The sequence below is a fragment of the Erigeron canadensis genome, chromosome 1, assembly GCF_010389155.1.
Source record: "Erigeron canadensis isolate Cc75 chromosome 1, C_canadensis_v1, whole genome shotgun sequence".
In the NCBI taxonomy this organism is placed as follows: domain Eukaryota; kingdom Viridiplantae; phylum Streptophyta; class Magnoliopsida; order Asterales; family Asteraceae; genus Erigeron; species Erigeron canadensis.
Window position 1 is genome coordinate 43,463,743 of NC_057761.1, and position 24,304 is coordinate 43,488,046.

A 24,304-nucleotide genomic window follows, 5' to 3' on the forward strand; every position below is an offset into this window, starting at 1 on the left:
ACTACCACAACACGCTTATTTGCAGACAACCATGTAGATTCTGTTGTTAATACAGTTCAATAAGTTTTGTACAATATGAGTGATAAACTATGTCTCACTATGACTCTACCTTGAACTCCAATGCAGGTGATGTTGCCCCTGCTGTTCCCGCCTTTTCTTATATCGCGGTTGTTGTCACTATTGTGCCTGATTCTGGTTCTGGTTCTGGTTCTGCTCTCCCCTTCGCTGCTGTACCCTACACTTTTCTTTAATTGCGGGTTGGCATCTTTCCCATTAACATGCGTAGTTCTTTGGTTGTTGCAAGTCTGCAACTTAAATGGTTGAGAGCATGTAATAAGTTTAATAGAGACCATTATTCACTTTTACTCATTAGTAGCGTTACTAATCATAATCTGTATCATTATGCACAACAAAAGGCGATATAAAATTCACAACCTTTACAGAAGGTACCCTTGGGAGACATGCAGAATCATAACATAAATTGTATCATTATGCTCTACCAAATCATAATCTGTCGACACCGTGGTTTGCAGAAAATGCAGCAATGCCATATACTTCTGGTAAATCACAATGGAACATCTCAACAGACTAATAAGCTTATGCTGTTTTATCTGAATCTATTCTTAATTCATATGGTTCCTGCAGATACCTTGGTATATATGGCAGCACAAGCACCAACCATTGCAGTAAATTTTATTTGTCATTTTGTAGGAACATTCAAGCTTAGGGTCCCGTGGCTTCAGCAGGTGGATACCCATTCGGATAGAAGCAACTATACTTTTGTGGGTCAAATGTTAGTCTGTATTTGTTGTGAAAATAAGCTCTGTTTGCACTAAATCTTATTGCGTATCCTGATAGAACATATGGTTTGAAGTTTTAGATATTTTTATAAACATTGATATATATGTGCTGATATTTCCTTAAAATTGTTTAGTTATTAGTTTCTGGCAGATTGATGCACTCGGTGTAATTGGATTTTGTTGTTTGTTTCCTTTTCGTAAATTTTCCAAATTGATATGATTTTATGATTTGTGCGCGCAGATGTTTGACTAGTATATCTATAAACGTCTGTCATTTTTAATAGTGTAGACAATTATTTTGGGAGATATGAAGTAGTTTATATTGATCTTTACCATTGTTGCATAATTATTGCTTTATTAAATAGATAAATATTGTAGTTTACACCCAAAATTTGCTAATAATTTATACATTTCAAAATAAAAATAAAAAAACATATGGTAGTTTAAAGTTAGTAGTTTGATTTTTTCGGAACATTCGGTCGGTATACGACATTAGGGATACCTCACCGTATAATGGTGAAACTTTGCACGTACCCTAAACAATGAGATATTGACCATGAACAGTTACAATTATTCAGAGGGAAAAAATCCAAGGTTTGTCATTTATAAGGATCGAACTCAAGATATAAGGTAAAACCGGGAGTGCCTCTGATGAGTTGGGCTGATCTTCATTAGCAAGTTAGTAGTTTGATATTTGATTTTACATATATTTACAAGATAAAATGTTTTTTAAGAACTTTATTATCACACTTAATAGAAAGGTTTTATCTCTATTTAATTTTATGTCTATATAAATATATAACACATGTATCCGAGGAAGTAGGAAATATATAGACTAAAAATCATTGTTAAATAATAATATCATTATTTTTCAATAAATAGTATCTTTAATTAACTTTACACCGTCATATCCTACTAACCATCTTTGGTACAAGAATTTTTTAAATATTATTACATCGTATTTTTAACATGTCTTTTCAAAAATTTAATATATTTCTCTCACGTATTACATGAGAATATAATCAAATAATAATGAAATGTTTTAGTTATAAACTTATACTCTAATAAAACCTTGAAAGCTTAAAATTATTAAAAATTAAAAATAAACCAAAACCTAGAAACAAATTAACCATTTGATGAACCTAAATACAAATATATACCTTACTAAAAATATAAGGTCGCCCTTCACGGCTTCACTTCCTCCCTTCCCTTAGTTAAATAAAAAATTTACAGTTTTTTATATTTTAAAAGTGTTAACTATATAATTTTAAAAATACATATCAATTCATCAATAAAGACCACTCCGAAATAGTCCATACATTCACAACACAGAGTCATAAATGATGGTTAACATGTGTTGGCTTAAGATCTTCAAGATGAACTAATGTGTTCATATATTTTGTTGTTGAAGAAAAAGCCATAACGAACCTATAATGGACAACAAACTAAATTAAAATAAATAGTTAGGATATGTTCTTGAGTTTTTTTCTTTAAGTAAAGGAAAGGATTATGAAGGATTTTAAATTTTTTTGTGTTTTTGAGTTTTATTTAAAAGAAGAAGAGAAAATAAAGGAAAAGATATAGAAGGAGAATTCAATAGATTTTGTTAAAAATATTTTATTTCCAATTTTGTGATGATTTGAAAGGAAAGAAAATCTACTCCTACTCTTCCATTTATCTTTCTTCTCTTTTTCCATTTTCTTTCATAAAAAAACTCATTAATTCCATGTTTCAATCTTCCACTCGATCAATCATTAATCATTCCACAACATTAGCCGAGTCGGCCTCCAATCTTCCCCATAAAACCTTGTGGTAAAACTCCAGAAAATACTATCCTCGTTTGTTTACCATTTTTGAATGTTAAAAGATGGTTCATATGTCTGAAATTTGAGTGAATATGCCTGTTTTTTTTCTAAAGATATTTGAATACTTATATACCGTTTTTGCCACTTCGAAAGTTTATAATATATTATCTATACTATATTATAAAGCAGATTTCCCATAGATTTTCAACATTGAAGTTGAAATTTTTAATATTGATTTTAAATATTTTCCCAAAATGTCTCTCCTATCTATTCTATATTTACCTAAAATAACTATAATACCCTTTCTCTCTCCTCAAATCTCAACCAATCATTTTTTTTCTCTCATCCATAAATCATTTATTCCTCCAATTCATTCAAAATCTTTTATCTCAAAAACCGTACATCGATATATTATAAAAGTTGTATGGGTGTTCTTAAAATTTCATGCTCTTTTATTAGAGATGTCATTCGATATACTTTCGACGAATTTTTAAATCCGATGACGGAACCTGTACGGTTAAGGCATTTGGCTATAGTATCCTATGACCTATCACACTTAATGACGTATCACCCCCACCATCTTAACGCCGCAACGCGAGAGTACTTACTCTCGTTATTTATAATTCCCCACTAATATAATACTTAAAAAATCATATACCTAACCTAACATATCAAAAATCTCGATCATATTATTTTGTCGTAGGAATACTTTAACTTTAATTATGTAGAATATAATATCACTTTTAATTTTTTCCATCCATCATTTTGATTTCACTCCTCACAATTTACACACAAAAATAGATAAAAGGAGAAAAAAAAAAAAAATTCATTCCATATAACACACACCGACCCACCCCCTCCTAGTCTCCCACCAATCCACCATCAAAAAAATAACCGCGAGTCGACCAGAAAACCTCTCACCCCTTTTCCCTATATAATGCCCCCCTAAACCTCAAGTTTATTTTCTCGACACATATATACGTTCGTATACGTATACTTTCAAGTTTATTCTCGACGATTTTCGGTAAAAGCTCTGATCCTTTTTAAATATATAGTTTTTGAATTTCATTGAATTATATCTGTTTTTAATTTATTTATTGGTGTTTAGATCAATTATAATTTCAGTTGTTCAAATATTTGTATTATTATTGTTGTTGATGCCTTGATATGTATATATAGGTTTGATTAACTGCATTGTGTTAGTTTTTTTGCTGGTGTGTGCGGGGGGTTCTGGTTACAAACCCTAAAAACGTCATAAATTGGGTTTCATAAATTAGGAATTGTTTTTACTTTGATTATCGATCCAAAAAGGTACTTTGATTCTGTATATTCCCCTTTTCGCTCTGTGAACCTTTTAATTCGTTGGTTAGGGTTTCATAAAAAGTCCCTCTCTCTCTCTCTCTATATATATATATATGTATATATATATATATAACAATTCGTTGATTTCTTCCTAATAATTCGTTTTTTGGTAAATTATCTATTTAATTTTTTCTGGCATTAATTCTCACCATCCTGTTAGTTTTTGTTTGATTGATCTGTTTTAGATGATGATTGTTTGGTGATTTTTTTTTGAATGTTTTTTAAATCAGCTGTTTGGTATAACTGTTTTCCTATATATAATCTTCAGGCACTTTGAAGAATCATCATAGTCATGGCGGGTGCAGTTGCCGAGGTATCTATTTTTTTGTTTATCTATTTCCGTTCATCTCTTTTTTTTTCTGTATAATTAATCAGTTTCAAATCAAAAACATATATTTCAGATTATAGTCATCTGTGTTGACAATTCTCGTTGGATGTTGTCTCAGAAGAAATTTCAGACTCAGTGTGATGCTATTATGCATTATTGCCAAGCTAAATTTGCTGTACGTAATTTTTATGCCCAATGTTGACAAGTTTTTTACATTATATATTAAAACTGATGATTGTGTTGATTTGTTTTATGTATTTTATTTATTAATTACTGATGATAGGAGTAGGAATTAATTTTATATGTTTTGTTAATTGTTACAGGAGCATCAAGATACTGTTGTGGGCTTATACACAATGGGTTCATCCCGTTATCCTAAATTGCTTGATCCTACTAGATCTCTTGCACAAATCCATGATTCCCTCCAAGGTAGGCTTCTTTTTAGTTAATTAGTTACGCACACACACACACATATGTAATGTAGGATTTTTTTTCTTTTGTTAACCGTGACTCTTTCTCAGAAATATATCCCTGCGAGGAGGACTCTGAGTTGGAACTTGCACATGCGTTATCACATGCCTGCTTTCCTCTTCTACCGGCATTGGATCGCCCTGATAGAAAAGCAAGAATTCTTCTTATCATTGGAGGGTATGTAATTCTTATTATTTGTTTATCGTGTGTCCCTACATAATTATCTACTCGTATTTCTTTTAATCTTATTATTATGGCCAGATTTAATGATAAAAAGCCTAAACTTCTTTTGATGTTGTTTTAACAATGTCTTTCGCTCTTTGTTGTATTTACTAGTTTTGAGTGCACACAATTTTAGTTGCTTTTCTACCCACACTTAGAAATTCCTAGTATAATAGTAGTCGTTTAGTGGAAAAAACTTTGTTCGTTACTTTGATGAAAAAATAACCAGCGTCACTCTCTAGAAAAGTTTGAAATCAGCGTAAAAAATTTTTGTAATCGATTTTTTAGAAAAGAAAAAAATCATCCTGATTCAAAAATTTGAATCTCTACTTGAGTAGATGGCAGCTATTAGGGAGTGGGGAGTGGGTGATGAGGGGAGGTGAGCACCAATCCTCTTACAATGGATACTGTGATGAGGGGAGAAAAGAGGTGATGGCAGTCCATCTCTCACGACTTTGTAAGGATTGAATGACATGATGAAATGGTGGTGAAGGGAGGGGAAGGGTATTCCTTGTATGAGAGAGGAGATGGGAAGGGAGGGACATTCCTTGCATGAGAGAGGGGAAGGGAAGAGATACACTCCCCACTCCCTTATCAAATAGGAGCTTTCCATCACCACTGATTTTGAACTATTGTTTATCCACTATAAACTAAAGGGAAAAAAAAAATCACCCCTTTCTAGTTTATATTAGATGTATATGTTTAGATAAACATGTTTGCTAATTAATCATGTCTGTTTCTTTGTTGCCAGTCTTACAGATCTGGCTAGTGAACATGCTAAAGAAATTGGAAAGAAGTATAGAGAGACAGGTATAGCTGTTGATATTGTCCTCTTCTATCTAGGTGACACCCCCGAAGACAAGGATGATGAGGATGAGATTTATGACAGTTATTACCGACAAGGGAGGAATGAGCTTTGTTTGTTTTTTAACCTATCCAATTGCAATGACAACGGCCGCTTTCTAGACGTTGAGGGTGGATCTGATATTTGTCAACTCATATCCGATTCCATGTTCAAAAAGACACCCCGTCTCCCTGAGAAACAGAATGAATATGTTGGAGAGTTGGAGCTGTTTTGCAAGGAGGAAGCTGTCTCAGATGTTACGGAAGTTAAAGCAGATTCAGAACTTTAGTAATGAGATTGTGTGTGTTGCTGTTGAAGTGTACATGAAAACGGTTTCCTCTAGTAGTTCTTGTATTAAATGGTCTCCGTTAAAAAATTGATCTCTTCTTAAAGATTCTTAGCGGAAGCTTTACCTATACTATAACGGCATGTTTATTTTCTTTTCATGTTCACACTTTTATGAGAATAAATGAAGCATTGAAGCCATCGTCAAATGAAAACACTAACATGGTTGGAGAAGTTTTCGTGTGCACTAACATGGTTGCAAACACTAACTTTTATTTTCTTTTCATTTTTGTGTGCAGATCTTTCATTCGATGCTCACACCACAAGGATGCTTTTATGTGTATGATGATGTTTTCCACCTGAACTATGCTAGAGGAAAGGTGTGTCTATACAACCAGTGTCTTGTCTAAAGACAGGATGTTTGTGAAGATTTGTTTCTTGCTAAGAAATAGTGTTATTTGTATGCTTTTATGTGTATGATGATGTTTTCCACCTGAACTATGCTTGAGAAAAGGTGTGTCTATACAACCAATTGTCTTGGCTAAAGACAGGATGTTTGTGAAGATTTTTTTCTTGCTAAGAAATAGTGTTATGATTTGTATGCTTTTATGTCTATGATGATGTTTTCCACCTGAACTATGCTTGAGGAAAGGTCTGTCTATACAACCAAGTGTCTTGGCTAAAGACAGGATGTTTGTGAAGATTTGTTTCTTGTTAAGAAACAGTGTTATGATTGTTTGATAACTGTAATTGGATGGAATGGTTGTTTTTGGTATCTTAAATGTTGGTAATACAGTGAGACTCTATCTGTTATAAGTTTTTCCTTATTTAGAGTCTATCTGCTGAATTTCATACGGGATTTTCATCAATCCCCTTCCAGATGGACCGTCGACGTGTGCCTGTGTGTCACAACATGAGGGAGTGTCCATAGTGTTTTCTCTATAGCAGGTCTCATTATTTGCTGTGTGTGATTCGTGTGAGCGTGTCCATTGATAAATTACCTGATATTTCAAAATTTTCTACTTGTATTAGCTAGTGTGCAACCAACCTTTAAACAATAAGTGTAATCTTGAATCTTTAAAACTGGCTGAATGTTATCATAAATTCATTTAGGAACATAGTTCAGAAATAACCACCGGAATTTGGGAATTGGCAAGTTGGTGTCTGTGGAATCCATTGTCGACACAGAGTGTGTGGTGTGTGGTTTTACAATATTCACTATTTTAGTCTGAGATTCGACCTTGTTGGTTTGCAGGGATTCAAGGTACTAAGTTGGTACCAATGTTGCAAAGAAATAAACTCTCGAGTTGCTGATAGGAGAGAAGTCTAAATACTAAGCATAAATTTGTATATCTAGTATTACAATAAGCAAAATAAGGAACAAATCATAGAGCACTGTATGTAGTAACACTGAGATTACACTTGTTTTCATGTTCAAATAATCCTAAAGGTCATACTATTCCGCTTGATAAACATTTAGCAGCTGATTGTAGAGGGCTTCAAGAGGTTCAAATTAATAAGAAATTTTCTAATTAAGCTACAGAAGGTCTTGACATGAGGGCAAAGGTTCCAAAGGAAATGTTGATTAAAAAAAAAAAATAGAACATAAAATTCAGGAACTCAGTGCTTTAGCTCACAAGGCGAGATTTAAGAAGTTGACACTGGTGGTGTGACACCTGCTGATGTTGTACATTCTAAGATGGATATCGATGAGCCCATGATAGATCATGGAAGGTTGCAAAGGGACAGGATTCTCAAGGACAGACGCAGAGAGAAAGGGAAAGAAGATTAGATGCAAAATGGAGCAAGTTTACTAGTGACAAAGACCGTGACATCAGTGAAAAGGTGGCTCTTTGAGTCTTGGTATGGCATCTGTTGGTGCAGCATTACAGGGTGAGGATGTATGATCAGAGACTAAATGGGGACGGATTCAGTTTTTGCAATGGACGATCAGTACAATGTGTATGACAAAGGCCTATCTACTGCTCAACCTACTCTTTCCACCTTATACAAGTCAAGGAAGGACGCTGTTGAGGAATTCTATGGTGGCGTCGACCAGAAGAAGATTAGGAAGATATGCCAGTTTAAACCCGATAAGTGGTTCACAGTTGCAAATGAAAAGGATGGTCCTAGAGATAGACATGTGATTTGGACAAGATCTTGACAAAGGTTTCGGGTAGTAGGAACAAACCAGTTGATAAAGATGAACATGGTCAATCGTTTAGGATATGATCAGGGTTCGCGGAACACAATAGGTATAAAGGTTTTTCCTTTTATGATCTGTTCTTCATATTTTACATATGTTCTGGTTCACTTTTGTCATTTTAATTTTAGTAGCTCGTGTGCCTCCTTTTACTTTATCAACAAAATTTGGGCATTCTTATTTGTTTGCTAAATCTTTGTTCACTTGCATCCAAACTCGGTTTCTGTGAATCCTTGTGGAAGAAGAAGCGGTTCACCAGCCACTACATACGCCCAATTTAGGATATACACATCAGGATTCCAATAGTATAAAAAAGTTGAGTTTTCAAAATTTCCCAGGACCCTTGATGAAGATGGTGAAAAGAACCCCATATGTATATTTATTTGCTTTTACAGGTTTAGAGGTCAAGCCATTAACAAAAAGCTCAAAGTTTAACAACGAATTATCAAAGCAATATTTCACCTTTCTTATTCAAAACAAACTGTCTAATACATGATATTATATTATACAACAATGGGTTCTGCAATCTAAAATAGGATTGAGATAGAATTCAGCAGGGACAAATGACACTTATGCTGACATGTATAGATACAACAAGCAATCAAAAAGATAAAAATGGGCGTCCATTATTTAATCTTGTATTTGTAATCAGGTGTTTCTCCTTCAAAGGAACTCAAAGCCTTGATGATGGATTCATAGACCTTAATTCCCTCCAAAAAAACGGTATCCTTCAAAAATTCATTATGATCATGGAGTAAAATTGGGGTGTTCTTCATAGGTGAAAAACCAAGTGTCGGGATCCCCAGTTGTCTTAAATATTTAGCATCTGTAGTTGAAGCCAATATCTCTGGTTTTGAGAGTATCCCACCAGACACTTCAATAGCCCGTTTGAAAACAGCCCACCATGGATTTGACTCGTTTGTGGTAGTCATTAGAGGCCGCCCCAAATAATCTCTCAGCGGTCCTTTCTCGAGAATATGATAAGTCATGTTCCTTGTTGCAGGTGCCCATTCATCAGCAATTCGTTTCCTCAATAAATCTGGATCAACAGTTGGTGGTAAACGAACGTCATAACCAGCTTCCGCTTCAGACGGTTGCATGTTCATGGCAAAGTTACCATCCCCAGCAGGTATTCCTGCTTTCAAATAGACAGGGTTTGCTGATATAACCTCGGAGTTTGCTAACACCCCAGCCTTAACCAAGTCAAACTGGTTTTCCCTAAACTTGGACACGACCTCGGCACTCTTCATCAAGTTTTCCATGGCACTGTTATCAAACATCCTTGAACCATGTCCTGGCATCCCAATAGCCTTGATTACAAGATTCCAAGGAGATCTGTCAGCGTAAAAAACCCGATACTGATCATTAGTCGAAGCTTGTCCCTCATCAAGAAAAAACCCAACATTCATTTTTTTGAACTCCTCTGATTCTACAAACTTGGCCATCCCATCAAACCCACCGATTTCCTCATCAGGCACATAACATATATGAACTGTTCGTACTGGTTTGAACTCTGGGTCTCTTAGAAGGATGTTTCTAATGGCTTCTAAGTACTGGATAGCAATGCATTTGTCATCCTGGGCACCTCGAGCAAAGATCTTCCCACCATCGGTTTTGACTGCTGAGAAGGGAGGATGGAACCACTTTGAGGGTTCAGCAGGGACGGAATCAAGGTGGGAGTTAAGGAGGATGGATGGGAACGATGGCTTTGAGCCAGGGAAAGTGACGAGAAGAAGAGGTTTCTGTTGTGTAGTTAAATAGAGGGTTTGCGTTTGGAGGTTGGGAATGGATTTGGCTAAGGTATTGAGAAAGGAAACGGCAGTAGAGTAGTCTGGATCAGGGTGGGCGGTCTTTATACGAAGATATTGTTGAAAGTGGGTGACGGCATCTTCAGGTGCTTGCTGTGTTGTTTCTGAGAAAAGACATAGGAAGACGAGAGTGAGGTTTATCAGGCGTTCCAAATTCTGGTTGTTCCACATTGGCTTCGGTCACTACTAGTCGTGAAGTTCTTTAGTATATGAATCTGAGGAATAATTAGACAAAAATAAATAAATATTTCACGGTTGTCACCTTAAAATTTTTAACTAGTATGATGGACTATTGAGTACATTGCTTTATTTAAAGGGCAAACGAAACCAATGTCGGTTTGTTTAGCCAATCTGGCCAAACGAATAACTTGACTGGCCAGACTTATAAGCATTAGATAGTCAAACCAAAACATTGACATCTCTACATCAGATATCGGCTATGTATAGAAAGCAAATGAAGTCTTAGCAAATGTCTAAGGTTCCTATTTCCTATGCCATGAGTGTTGCATTTTAAAGCTTCAAGTCTCTAGTCGTAGTAACGGTCTCATAATAGCATAATACATGTGTCAGTAGCTGATACAAGAAAAAGAAAACAGAGAAGCCAATCTTGACCCAAATCGCTTTCAGTTCAACCCAACACGATTAGTTTATATCATACGCAAGCCTTTTGATATTGGCCCCTGGTTTCTACAAATTACTGTATGATTCTACGTGTTAATAGTATTTATAACCGTCTGAGAATCTAAGCTTAAACCACTAAAAGTTAGTATCAAACACCTTTGCACATAGATCACCAGAACACCAGAGTGTTTGGCTATAACTTTTTAGCTTATATTATATAAGAGAAGTTATTATTAAGCCATAAGCACTTAATTGGACTGAGCTTTTAAGCCTTAAGCACTTAATTGGACAAGGGGTTAAATCAAGAATCATGATGTATTTTCAAAAGAAACTTAAAAAATATATTGTATTAAGTATATGAAAAAGACTAACCCAGGCTGGAAGTGGATGTTCGGAAGCTGGAGTTGGACTGAGACTGCCGGTTAGTCGCCGGAGGCAGAGTGCCGGTGCAGGAGAGTGATCGGGAGTTTGTAGAGCGTTTGATACAGCACGTGAGCTTCTTCTACTAATAGCACGTGAGATGATTCCACGTATGTTTTCCAGTTTGATGAGGGAATAAAAAATAAGTAAATTAAAATAGATATAGATATACAAGCATACTGCTATAAAGGTGTTATGAAGAGCAATGATACACTTACAAATAAATTACTACAAGTTAAAATTTATAAACACTATTTGGTATATGTCATGGACCAATCAATAAAGAAATAGAAAAAAATAAAAGATAAAAGAAAGTTTAATGAGGTTTTTAACTATCTTTCTTTTTGTATACTTCAATTTTGACATATGTTTTAATTTTAATATTTTCTAAACACATATTTATACTTTTTTTTTATAAAGATTATACTCATTGTTGAATTATTACATTTTTGAATAAAGGAGTTACTAATATATCTTTAATAATTAAATTATACCATCAATTTTTTATATTTTTACTAACATTTTTTTTATTAATTATCCATATCGCTTGACGCTACCACCATTAGCAACATTCGCCGCTATTAATAACACTCACCGTCGTCGTTGCCATCATTATCACCGTTGTTGTTTATTATGCTAATTTATATTTTTGAATAGTTCAATGTTGTTATATATTTTTATTTAATTTAATACTTTAATATTTTTTTATACATATTTATGCTTATTAATATAAATCAAAAGAAACTTCTTCTTGTCGTCTTCCAACGATTTTGAACCTCAATGTTTCGACGGTATATGAGGAAGATAAGATGTAGGTAGACCTTACATCTTATCTCTACCAAAACTTTAGTTTAAAAAAAAAAAAAAACTTTTGCTGAAAAGTTATCAACCTTTTTATAAAAAAAAACATTTTAAACCCAATGATATCAAATATATTAAAAGACTTTAAAAATTAGTTTTTCAGCAATCTCATTTAGAGATGCTCTCAGGAACACAATGATAAAATTATATTTTAATTTACTCTTTTTCCCTAAAAAATAAATCAAAAGTATTTTTCCATAAACAAAATTTGGAAGTATCTGACGCGCTACATCATACTGTAAAAATGAAGTAATCCATCCAAACTCCAATAACAACAATTCCACGCTCCTATCTGTCTCCGGCGACTAGCCACCATCGTCAACAGCAAATCCACTACTGGTCCGTTATTATTTCTACTTATTATTTCGAAGCTATATGCTTATTATTTTTGGCTGGGCTTATCTTCAGAAATATACTTTTGTATTTTTGTTTACTGGCTTATCTTCATGTGTTTTATAACTTATCAAAGTGTATTAAAGGTCAAAAAACGGTTAACAAAAATAACATTGAAGCCTTACAAAGATGATAATTCGTTCTACGTTTTAGGCCTACAAATCCGCTTAGGACACGTGGCAAAATAAAAAAAAACATGAGATTAAGAAAAATGAGTGTCGACCCATGTCAAAATCTCAGAGGATTATATGTGTAGGAGGATGAAGTAGACTGTGCACATAGATTGTATGATATAACAATGCTCAACCCTATATGGCTGTATACTTATGGGTTTTGTTGGCACATTTGGTTTTTTCTTTTTTTTATTTTATTTATGGAGGCGGTGAATTACAAAAACACCGCCAATGAACAGTATGAAACGGCAAGTTGAGCCATCAAAACGACATGATAGCAGTCTTAAATGTAGGTATAGGAAATTTACTGATTATCTTGATTAACATTTTACTAGTTGATTGATACTAAAATTTAGTTTTGTGCTATAATCTTCTAGTTTTTTGTCAATTAAAAACAGAAGACATGTTAATTTTATCATACTAAGGAAGTCAGGATTTTTGTTTGATTTTGAACATATTTATTCTATCCATAATGCTGACTTATTTGATGATTTGACTTATTAAGTTACCGTAATATGACTGTTATTAAGTTGAATGCTAATCATTTTCTACTGTCAAATGCAGGATTAGTATCTTACATTATTCTGGTTTCTAAACCAGAAATCTTATTTTTAACCACCATGACCCAAACAATCTATTACAACCAAAGTTTCTTAATCCAGTCGACCCTCACACTCGTATTTCTAGCCCTCTTCTCACAAACAACACAACAAATACCTGAAGATGCAGTCACTCGTTTTCAACAATACCTGAGAATAAACACAGCCCATCCAAATCCAGACTACTCTACTGCGGTTTCCTTTCTCAATGACTTGGCCAAATCCATTCCTAACCTCCAAACCCAAACCATTTACCTAACTACACCACAGAAACCTCTTCTTCTCGTCACTTTCCCTGGCTTAAATCCATCACTTCCATCTATACTCTTTAACTCCCACCTTGATTCCGTCCCTGCTGAACCCTCAAAGTGGTTCCATCCTCCCTTTTCTGCTGTCAAAACTGACGATGGGAAGATCTTTGCCCGTGGTGCCCAGGATGACAAATGCATTGCTATCCAGTACCTAGAAGCCATCAGAAACATCATTTTAAGAGACCCCGACTTCAAACCAATGCGAACAATCCATATTTGTTATGTCCCCGAGGAGGAAATTGGTGGGTTCGATGGGATGGCTAAGTTTGTGAAAGCAAAGGAGTTTGAAGAACTCAACGTTGGGTTTTTTCTAGATGAGGGGCAGGCTTCGACTAATGATCAATATCGGGTTTTTTATGCAGATAGATCTCCTTTGAATCTTATTATCAAAGCTGTTGGTATGCCAGGACACGGTTCAAGGATGTTTGATAATAGTGCCATGGAGAATCTGATGAAGAGTGCCGAGGTTGTGTCCAAGTTTAGAGAAACCCAGTTTGACTTGGTTAAGGCCGGTGTGTTGGCAAACTCTGAGGTTTGTTCGGCAAACCTGGTTTATATGAAAGCAGGAATTCCTTCCGGTGACGGGAACTTTGCAATGAACATGCAACCTTCTGAGGCAGAAGCAGGTTATGACATTCGGTTACCACCAACTGCTGATCCGGATCTACTAAAGAAACGCATAGCTGATGAATGGGCACCTGCAGTACGGAACATGAGCTATCATATTATTGAGAAGGGACCACTTAGAGATTATATGGGGCGACCTCTAATGACATCTCCAAATGATTCAAATCCATGGTGGACCATTTTTAAAGATGCTATGGAAGGTTGTGGCAGGGAACTCTCAAAACCAGAGATATTGGCTTCAACGACAGATGCTAGATATGTGCGATATCTTGGTATTCCTGCGTTTGGTTTTTCTCCTATGAGGAACACCCCAATCTTACTCCACGATCATAACGAGTTTTTGAAGGACTCAGTTTTCTTGGAGGGAATTAAAGTGTATGAATCCATCATCATGGCTTTGAGTTCCTTTGAGGGGGCAACACCTGGTTACAGGTACAAGATTGAATAATGGACCATAGTAATCTTATTGCTTGTTACCTAAACATGTCAACATAAATGTCATGTTGCCTGGATTATATAATTCCTTGTTTATATTTGTCTCATTGCTGTACAATGTCATGAATATACACATATTTGCACGATTGCATGTTTTGTTGTAACAATTCCCCTGAACTATGGAATTCAAATTTATAGATATAACTGTTGTTTACAGGTGCATTCGTTTATAAAGTAGTTTGAATTCCTAAAAACATAAGCATTTGTCAGACTGTCATGTGCCCGATTTACACTTCAGTTAGAGGACCCTTCAAGAGATCATAATGTCCATAAGCATGATAAAGAACACTGACTGGGTTTTCCTTCCCATATTCTCGTCCATATTGTGCTACAACTTTAACAGAACTGGACTTCTTGTCCCCCATATAAACCGTTATAGGCAGCCTGCCAAAGAAGATAAATATCACGATTGAAGTTTGAAAAGGTTCAGAAAACACGTAGAAACATCAAAGAGTTCATGAAAATTTTACGCATTAAAACTTTGATATACATACTTGAGGACATGTGAGGCCATAAGCAGTTCTGGTTCACCACCCCAAACATGAGGACATGTGAGGCCATAAGCAGTTCTGGTTCACCACCCCAAACATGAGACCGCTGCATATGTGAGACATATGCCTCAAAATCGCCTTCAAGAAACCTGAAATATCTGGTCAATTGGTCAGTGAATAATCATAATATCATAAAGCTGGTTTCAATAATTTAATCCACATGACTGACCTATCTTGTTATATTACAGACTATAGAGAGATGTTCTATATAGATAAGTAGTACTTAATCAGTTATGTTGAACCAAGTATTGAATTACAAGTTAGATTTGTTGTACAACAAATTAAAATGTTTTTTTCCTAACCGGTTCAAAGAAAGAAAGCACTGACTGGCCCATTAGCCACTACCCAAAGATTTAATCTTACCATTCAGTTTCAGCCCGACGCTTGATCAACTCGTTCACGACCTATCAGATAAATTGATACATATCATGAAAAGCAACAGCATTAGTAATAAATCGCTAACAAGACAAGATCTTTTACAAGACTTCAACAACCTTAAAATACAAATTCTGTGATAAATGGATGAAGCTTTGTCATAGGGCTCCAATATTCTATACTTCCTAATTCCTATGTCATAAGGCACCCCTTATGATCCACTTTCACCATTTTTGGCATTAACTAAGACTTCATCACGTTTTGGCATTAACTATACATTTCTAAAACTGTATGGATTTTTAATCTACTCATCTACAATTGGATATTCACATTATGTGAACTTTTTATGCAAATTTGTAAAGGAAAAAGTTTGAAACTCATTAGCAATAAATCTGATACCTTGGTTCTGAGATCATCAGCAAGTTCCTGAATAACATTCTCCTTTGGAACTGGCCTTCCTGATCTCAAACAAGCTCCATGCACAACCGATCGAAACAAGCATCTTCCATCTCCACGTATGCCTGCAGTTCATATAAACAGTTTCCAACCAATAAACATTTCTTCTATTTCCACTTGAATATATATAACTTTCCAATGAAAAACGAACAGGACATACTAATTACACGAAAATCGCTACCCAATGATAATTTTCTAGTTTTTGACATGAATAAAACAAATTTTCAGTCTCGCTTAATTGCTAAGACTGACAAAATATATACATTCATATAGATTTGGACACCTCAAGAGACAAAGAATATGTGTTTGGAATGTTGAAAAGTAGAGTGATCGGAGAATCAAATTCCAAAGGGATCAGCTTTTCTGCCCAGTGAACCTTTATTTCGTATGGTTCATATTCGTTTTGGGAGATGGTATGTCAGTAACAAAAGTTAGTCATACACGACAGTTACAAGCATAATGTGTAAAAACATAAAGCGTGCAACTATCGTATACTGACTAACTAATGTTGTGTGCATACCAATTCCTTATTCATTTAACCTCGTGAGTAAATGAAAAAAATTCATACCGGAGATGAAATGTAGACGGTCATGCCTCTTCCCAAGAGTAGAGTAGAGAGACTGCTTCCAGGATAATCAACGGAAAAGTATGTATTGTAAAATAATTGGGATGCAAGTGTTAAGAATAATTTGTTAAACAAAGTTACAATATTTCTAAGAGAAAATAACATGAGTACCCAATTTTTAGAAAAAATATACCAATTTAACCATTTTTTTTTTTGAATTATCACAAAATACCCAATAAAATCGCAATAAAAAGTAAAAAATCGCAATAAGATTTTGAAAATCGCTATGAGATTTTGAAAAATCGCATAGAGATTTTAAATTCTTATAGAGATCTTGAAAATCGCATAGAGATTATAGATTTTGACTTCTTTTTTTTTAATTTTTTTTTATTAAGATTTTAATTTTTGAATAGTGTATTTTCAATAAAAAAAAAAGTCGAAATCTCAAAAAATAAAGTCACAAAACGTAACGCGAAAGTCAAAATTTCAAAAAAAGTCAAAATAAAAAAAAAATCAAAATGTCATAAAGATTTTGAAAATCTCTATGCGATTTTCAAAATCTTTATGCGATTTTACAAAATCTCTATGAGATTTTGCCAAATCTCATAACGATTTTCTAAATCTTATAGCGATTTTCAAAATCTCATTATGATTTTCACTTGTTATTACGATTTTGTTGGGTATTTTGTGAAAATCTGAAAAAAGTTGGTTAAATTGTTATATTTTTATAAAAATTTGGGTACTCATGTTATTTTCTCTCTTTCTAATTTTAGATAATTATAGTGTGAAAGAACACCCTTATTGATTTTTGGCCTTGTAGCATTGTCCTAATCTATCGGTTACAATAATCATAAGCAACAAACTTCAGGTTTTCCCTTGTGAATTGGTACCAAATTTTCGGACATTTTCATGACTTTTTCAAATCAAATTTATGTAACAACCCATGGGTTGGTGTCTTTATCGACAACAAAATATCTCATTCGCCAATGGCTTCATTTAATCAAATAACAAGTTTATGGGACTCGTTTCAATTTCTATACGAACACATTTCTTACCATTTCAAGGCTTCCCCTCGGCCATCATCCAAGATCCAACTCCCGACACCAAAATGACACCTCGTAGGCGTCGCATATTGTTCACTCTTGCGACATTATTCATATCCATTCTCCAATATGTCTTGAAACGAATACGCATTTTCACAACCCCAAAAGGAAAAAAGGCGAAAATATTGTATGGAATGCGACATCATGGGCTAGCAATCCTATTATTTTTTGATGATCATATTTTGATAATAGAAAAGATAATCGAGACCCTTATCCCATCATCAACCCGTGTGTTTGACAAAATCGATAACTTGCTAAAATCCTCCGAGTCTTTACCCCAACAAATCGAAGATTTCATTGACCACGACGTGCCAATGTTTATGCAACGGATACCTTTTCTTGCCCGTGTTTTCAAGAAAGACGAAAAGGAAATAGTAATTGATATCACATGTCATGGATATAGAGTTGAACCTGAGAACTCATTCCAACACGAAAATGTGTCCAAACCAGACAATGTAAAACCCGGGATTTGTGACAAAGAAGAGGTCATGAATACCTCAAAGACCGAAAGTGATTTTAGTCACGAAAAATAGTTTGAGAAGGCAATACAAGAGATTAACGACGAATTTGAGAAAGAGAATGATAACATGGAAGACGCTAACGGTGAGTTTCTTTACTCGGCACGAGCTAGTAGCAACGAAATTGTTCAGTCGGATGATCAAATATTCGAGCTATTCGAAGCGGGTTGGCATATGTCACCAAGGGCATTGTCAAGCACATCGTCGTCCTGATGAGAAGAAGCCCCCTTGTTATTATGTAATTGTAGCTTTGCTTAAACAGTTGAAGTTTATTTCCGATTAATTTTCTTTAATAAGTTTTCATTAATCACTAATTTCATTTAATACTTTAAATATTTTTAGATTTTACTTCTGTTTTATTCAAGTTGTCAATTTAGAAGACAAAATTACTCTGCAGAGTTGCAGGCGTTTCATGTAATTATATCTTACCATATTTATGATTTATGTATAAAACTAGATAAAAGAAATGTGATGCCATATGTATATAAAAGAAAAGGACAAAATTCTTTTAGATAAAAGACTATACATCTCCTTTCGTGGAAGAAGGGGGGAAAACTGCATCCTAAATACCAACGGTAAAAGAAAAAAAAAAAAACTGTAAGTTATCCGATTTACACTTTCTATCCATAAGAATCAAGAGTTCAACATTGGTAGACAGAAAAACTCTTGTTCTTTTTCCAAAAACTCCAAGCTCTTCCCATCTTCCTCCTAGATGTGGACTTACTTAACATCTTCCGCTCATCGCCACCCTCACACTGTCCTACTACACTGCCCTGAACCACCACCGGTGGATCTCTCTGCCTCTGCTCTCGGAAAACCAGCAACAGCTTTTGTGCTTTTTGTTTCCCTCTCATTGTCCCGTTAACTGAAATCGCTACAAGAGAAGGTATCACCCCTTCTTGTAGCACCATTTCACTACACTTAACGCTTCCAGTGCACAAAATCAGTAAACACGCTGCAGCCTGCTCTTGAATATCCGGTTCACCCATGTCAAGTAACATCGACAGCCCACTAACAAGACCTGGACCAGCTATGATCTCGGCTCTGCCTGAATTAGTTACTGCCAAGTTTATTAACACGGCTATGGCTTTCTCAGTCCATGAGTTGGAATCTAGATTGACAAGAAAGGGTTGAAGGGCGGTTATGATGCCAGATGATATGAGTCTCGGGATGTTGGAATGGAGTGATGAGAGGTGGTAGAGAGCATGAAGGGAGTCGCTTTTGCATTGTGAATCGTTAGTGCCTTGAAGAACCTCAATGAGGAATGGGACCGCCTCGCTCGAACCTATGATGGGTTTGGCTTGATGTAGACACGATAGGTTTAGGTACAGGGCTATGGCTGCATTTACTGATTTTGTCCCTTCAATCATCTGCAGCATCAGAGAAAGGATTCCAGCTGATAACAACATTTCTTTGTTTCTGAAAAAAAAAACACGAGACCATAATAGGGTTTGTTAGCATTTAATCATGTTTCTTGCAAAAATATACGATAAACGAACACAAACCACAAGATCTTAGAATGTATATGTTAGATTGAATTGACGAAGTGGGTTGTCGAGCAGTTGGGTAACGGGCCGAAACATATAGTTCTTTATGTTGAACATAACGTATTGGGTGGTCGCGAACATATTTACTTGACTTATACTCCCACCGGGCCACCATCACATTTAAAAAGTCCTAGTTTGACTTTGTAAGTCTTTTTCTTTTAACTTTGACCGCAGATATTTTTGTTTATATTATATATCAATGAAAAGTACATTTAAAACTCAATCCATCGGCATATTTTATATCAAGATCTATATAACACAAACAAAAATATTAACGGTCAAAGTTGAAAGAAAGAGACTTAAAAAGTCAAACTATGACAAATAAGACTAAGAAAACTCTGAACTTTGATTTTTCTTTCGGCTTCATGCCGAAAGAGTTTATATTAATATAATATCGCTGTTCAAAAAAAGAAGACTAAGAAAACTTTTAACAGGCTAAAACATGGAGTTTCTGTATGTTGATACAAAAAATCATAGAACATACCTATTGTTATTTACAGCAAGGTTGAAGAGAGCCATAGCTCCATTTTCTTGAGAAAACTCATCTTGTTCATGCAAACTGGCCTCCAAAAACTGCAACAGCGCGTCAGCAAACCCATTAGCACCCATATAAATCCGAGCCTCTTCATCATCTTTTAGCAAACGCCGAATTTTCTCTACAACTCTACACTTTTTCCTCAAATTCTCCTCGGTCTGTAGAACTTTCAATAACTTATCATAACCCTCAAGTACATTACCCTCATGGTCAACCGCAATCTCTGACTCATCACCTTCAATAACATAACTTTCATCCAAAGGTAAAGGTGCCACCTTCATACCCTTATATTTGAACGACCCGATACTTTCCATGGGTTTTGAATTTACAGATTCGCTTTCCGACAATGAAAGTCGCCAGTAATTTAAATCAAGGGAGTCAGGTGGTCCTTCAGGAACCATAACCCCGTTATGTTCACACCAACTCGCAACCAAACCCTTGACACAATAATTAGGAGTCAAACCTAAATGACTCAACTGCTGTTGACTCTTTGGACATGTGTTGTGCCCATCACTAAACCATTTCTCAATGCAGATTCTCTCATACGTCTGCCCAGATGCAATTATGACTGGATCATACATAAGCTGTAACGAAATCGGGCATCTTAGCTCTTCAGGTGGCATAGGGACTTGCCCAGACCGACGGAAGTTCGGTTTGAAGTTAAAAGAGCTAAGTTTCGATAGTTGCCTTTCAAAAGTGTGGGTCCCAGACCCACTGTAACCCTCGAAAGATCCATGTACTGTAGGTGAACATGGTGTCGAGCCCTGTGAATCATTATCATCTGAGAAATCACTTCTAAATAGTTTTGTGTATTTTCTCATGAGATGTAAAAGATAGGCTACGATTGATTCTTTTCTTTTATCTTCTTCTATTCGGGCTTTCTCCACGAGTTTCTTGAGAGCCCGCCTCTCTCGAAGAGCGGCCCGTGAAGATGTAATCCCGAGCTTAGACGCAGCTTGATGAAAAGTTTCTAATTCATTATTGTCACTAGTGTTACTAAAATTTCTACCTTGTTGAAGCAGCCCGATTAGCTCATCACCTATTTGCTTCTCTGATGGATCAAGTGAAAACTCTATCCCTACAAGCTCAACTAATATATCAGAAATCTGGGACATGAAAATTCACCGTTAGATAAATATACTTCATGCTTTAGCTAAGGAATTGCAACCCATTTATTTTGAATGGGTCTATCAGGTTATGCATATCTCTAACAAATAAAAATAGCTATGAAGGCAGTGGGCAAATAATCACCCAAAGTATACTTTTATAGCATAGAACCTCCTAAATCATTTATTCACAATACCAGCTTATCATTGAAATACTATTTAATTTTGTAATTAATATTCGACCCAATGATTATTAATAGAAAGTAACAAAATCTAACAAAAAGTGCTTCAACCAACCCAAATCGACCTTTTTGCCCATACAAAAATTAACAATTTCAACCAAACTCATTTTTGACCCACTAATCAGCATGCCTGACCCATCCATCTTCTTACCACTAATAAAAAGGTATGGCAAAAGGTTTGCATTTAATACCTGACAACCTATAGTTTGTGGAACTATATCTTCAACTTTCCTAAGGCTATCTTCAAGAGCTGATCTCGCCTTCTCAAATTTCAAAACAACAGAGTCTCCTATTATTGCCTGCACAAAACAATTAAAACATGTGCATAAGTCATCAAGGAATAAAAAACGTTACTCGTCCATCAAGGAATTAAAACATGTGCATAAGTCCATTAGAAGAAAGTTACAAGACCGGATGGCACAATTAAAGTTGTTCGAGGCAAGATTAATCTAAACTTGAAAAATCTTGCAACAATGCCATCTTGTGATGATTGTAAATGGGAGTATAGGTAAATCTGGATTTTATTCTAACTGAAAAAAAGGTGCATTTACTTCACGATAACCGGAAACAGTGAGTATTGCCCTTTTTATGGACAACTGAGTACAAAGTAACAATCATGAAAAAGATAGAGACATTACCAAGTAAATTTTGCTACATTCGGCACAATGTTGAAGAACTGTCTTGGTTTTCTCTAATGCTATGTGCAAAGAACATAATGCTTGAATCCCTGAAGTACTTTGCGGACGAGCAGCTTCTAGCTCAGGAAAAACACTCAACACTTTGACATACATCAAAGAGAGTATCTTGCACATTTCTCCATGTAGCTACAATAAAAGTATAAAACCGCTATCAGTCTACAAACAAACAATCCAACACATTCGTAACACATACAAAGCAGTTCATCTAAAAGGGATCCATCACAGTTAGTGGCAAATGAGTAAATATCATTTGGGCACATGACATTCAAGAGAGGGCCACTGATCCTAATAAACTAAAACCGCGCGGCAAATTTCCCAGGTTGATCAGGATAATGCAAAACTTAGGAGCTCAAGAAATAAATATTGAGAAAGAAGATAACAATCAGAAATCATCAAAACACAATTAGTTCAAGTTGGTTGAATCTATTATCTAGATGCATTGATAACCAATGATTGTTTGAGGCCTACGGTTTAAAACTTCTGAATATTGATGACATTAATCTCTTTTTATCATTATGAATGATTATACTGAATATCAATGAAATGTCAACTCATATATAGGATTCATAATATACTAAGAAGAAGAAACGAAAAAGATGTGCACATACACTTCAATGTACATATATGTATCAATACTTAACATCCGAATAGGAACTCCATACTTAATCTAATCAAATTACATTAGAAGAAATAACCCTAAATATACCTTTGGTTTACCAAGAGCAAACAAAGTCTCTTCGATTTCGGAATTTTCCATGATTTACATTCACCTAAATATGACTTCTCTTCAAATATAAATAACCTGAAATAGTCAACATTTTACAGCAGTTACATTTCTGAAACCACATTTAAATCTCATCAAATCATTCAACCTCATGAGTAGCATTTAATATACTTATATTTAGAAAAATCTTGACAAAACACCTTTTTTTACTGTTTTTAAATAAGATATAGTCATATACACCAGATTTGAAGATTTGACCAGTAAATGACAACAATAACAAAACAAAATAATTTACACCAATCCATATATCCCTCATTTACAGAACTTATAAGTTATAACCAATCAAATAAAACAAGTCTGAGCTACTTGAGGTCAGATTGAGTCAAACTCGAGTTAACTGAGTTCGAACCGAGATTAAGTCAAATTTAAAAATCATAGAAAAAACAGACTTATAAATAACCCATTTGCAAAAAAGTCTTAAAAATCAATAAAGAGTATGAAAAATATGAACTTGACATCAACCCAGTTGCAAAATCTTGATCAAGTTATAACAACAAATAAACAAAAATAAAATCCAATGAAAAATACAAATAGCCCATTTGCAAAAAGTCTAAAAATGAATAAAGAGTGGGAAAAATATGAACTTGACATCAACCTAATCAAGTTACAAGAAATATATATATATATATTATATATATACTTTATACAAAAATTTCTAAGAACAATATAAATGGATTTTGCTAACTATATTCTTCATAAAAATAACAGTCCCTAACAATAACTTTTAACTGTATAAATCATTTTTGCTGCGGGTTATGATAATCCAATATAAGTAACCCATTTGCACACAAATTATTGAAAACAAAAAACTTTAAAATCAATAGATAGAAAGATGAGGATTTAAAACATACCAAGATAAACAGGAAGCTTCATCAAAAGAACATTTGAACATAAAACTACGAAAAACTAAATAAATATTGGATATTTTATAACCATTGTTGCTAAAAAAAAATCTGTTAGAGAAGCAGAGTTGAGGTGTTGATTAAGACTGTGAAAGAAAGAAGGGGGTTGGGGATGGGATGGCTTTAGGTGCAAGGTTTTTAAGGTGATAGTTTCTTTTTGAAAATCTTGATGTGATGTTGATTATTGAGATCGAATAATTATATTGATTAAATATTACTATTGCGTATCTAATGTTTTGAATTCCCATTTTATTATGAGAAATGATATTTCTTGTTGGGTTATACTATAAATAC

General features: G+C 34.7%; 6 protein-coding genes, 1 long non-coding RNA gene and 1 pseudogene across 15 annotated transcripts; 5 read left to right on the top strand and 3 right to left on the bottom strand.

Annotated features, from left to right (window-relative positions):
* Positions 1 to 265: 265 nt before the first annotated feature.
* LOC122585339 lies at positions 266 to 1,020 on the top strand. The gene is made up of 2 exons (XR_006321692.1): positions 266 to 560; positions 646 to 1,020. It is a non-coding gene; the product is annotated as an uncharacterized LOC122585339 (long non-coding RNA).
* Positions 1,021 to 3,454: 2,434 nt separating this feature from the next.
* LOC122601791 (26S proteasome non-ATPase regulatory subunit 4 homolog) lies at positions 3,455 to 6,818 on the top strand. Of its 7 annotated transcripts, none has more exons than XR_006324124.1 (7): positions 3,455 to 3,629; positions 4,236 to 4,280; positions 4,369 to 4,470; positions 4,619 to 4,724; positions 4,817 to 4,943; positions 5,740 to 6,193; positions 6,417 to 6,818. XR_006324124.1 is itself a non-coding variant. In XM_043774538.1 (7 exons), the coding sequence occupies exons 2-6, from the start codon at positions 4,260 to 4,262 to the stop codon at positions 6,119 to 6,121; spliced, it is 738 nt and encodes a 245-aa protein (XP_043630473.1). In that variant the 5' UTR covers positions 3,455 to 3,629; positions 4,236 to 4,259; the 3' UTR covers positions 6,122 to 6,151; positions 6,417 to 6,818. The 7 variants fall into 7 exon arrangements, 6 of the variants coding, with proteins under 6 accessions (XP_043630473.1, XP_043630479.1, XP_043630487.1 ...); XM_043774538.1 differs by having other exon boundaries at positions 5,740 to 6,151; XM_043774544.1 differs by having other exon boundaries at positions 5,740 to 6,131.
* A 998-nt stretch (positions 6,819 to 7,816) lies between these two features.
* On the top strand, positions 7,817 to 8,487 carry LOC122592981 (annotated as a pseudogene).
* A 275-nt stretch (positions 8,488 to 8,762) lies between these two features.
* On the bottom strand, positions 8,763 to 11,316 carry LOC122579155 (aminoacylase-1-like). The gene is made up of 2 exons (XM_043751270.1): positions 11,122 to 11,316; positions 8,763 to 10,343 (listed from the first exon to the last, which is right to left on the bottom strand). Exon 2 carries the CDS (start codon positions 10,297 to 10,299, stop codon positions 8,947 to 8,949), a length of 1,353 nt encoding a protein of 450 aa, XP_043607205.1. The 5' UTR covers positions 10,300 to 10,343; positions 11,122 to 11,316; the 3' UTR covers positions 8,763 to 8,946.
* Positions 11,317 to 12,258: 942 nt separating this feature from the next.
* LOC122584840 (aminoacylase-1-like) lies at positions 12,259 to 14,769 on the top strand. The gene is made up of 2 exons (XM_043756903.1): positions 12,259 to 12,369; positions 13,161 to 14,769. Exon 2 carries the CDS (start codon positions 13,217 to 13,219, stop codon positions 14,579 to 14,581), a length of 1,365 nt encoding a protein of 454 aa, XP_043612838.1. The 5' UTR covers positions 12,259 to 12,369; positions 13,161 to 13,216; the 3' UTR covers positions 14,582 to 14,769.
* On the bottom strand, positions 14,722 to 16,287 carry LOC122584841 (OVARIAN TUMOR DOMAIN-containing deubiquitinating enzyme 4-like). Of its 2 annotated transcripts, none has more exons than XM_043756905.1 (5): positions 16,171 to 16,287; positions 15,954 to 16,075; positions 15,543 to 15,583; positions 15,123 to 15,268; positions 14,722 to 15,012 (listed from the first exon to the last, which is right to left on the bottom strand). In XM_043756905.1, exons 1-5 carry the CDS (start codon positions 16,217 to 16,219, stop codon positions 15,002 to 15,004), a joined length of 369 nt encoding a protein of 122 aa, XP_043612840.1. In that variant the 5' UTR covers positions 16,220 to 16,287; the 3' UTR covers positions 14,722 to 15,001. The 2 variants fall into 2 exon arrangements, with proteins under 2 accessions (XP_043612840.1, XP_043612841.1); XM_043756906.1 differs by having other exon boundaries at positions 16,192 to 16,248.
* A 1,295-nt stretch (positions 16,288 to 17,582) lies between these two features.
* Positions 17,583 to 18,418, top strand: LOC122584867. The gene has a single exon (XM_043756972.1). The coding sequence runs from the start codon at positions 17,591 to 17,593 to the stop codon at positions 18,209 to 18,211; it is 621 nt and encodes a 206-aa protein (XP_043612907.1). The 5' UTR covers positions 17,583 to 17,590; the 3' UTR covers positions 18,212 to 18,418.
* A 236-nt stretch (positions 18,419 to 18,654) lies between these two features.
* On the bottom strand, positions 18,655 to 24,062 carry LOC122605418 (U-box domain-containing protein 45-like). Of its 2 annotated transcripts, XM_043778370.1 has the most exons (6): positions 23,960 to 24,062; positions 23,031 to 23,126; positions 22,265 to 22,450; positions 21,818 to 21,925; positions 20,228 to 21,384; positions 18,655 to 19,615 (listed from the first exon to the last, which is right to left on the bottom strand). In XM_043778370.1, the coding sequence occupies exons 2-6, from the start codon at positions 23,079 to 23,081 to the stop codon at positions 18,838 to 18,840; spliced, it is 2,280 nt and encodes a 759-aa protein (XP_043634305.1). In that variant the 5' UTR covers positions 23,082 to 23,126; positions 23,960 to 24,062; the 3' UTR covers positions 18,655 to 18,837. The 2 variants fall into 2 exon arrangements, with proteins under 2 accessions (XP_043634305.1, XP_043634313.1); XM_043778378.1 differs by lacking the exon at positions 23,960 to 24,062 and having other exon boundaries at positions 23,031 to 23,160.
* Positions 24,063 to 24,304: the final 242 nt, after the last annotated feature.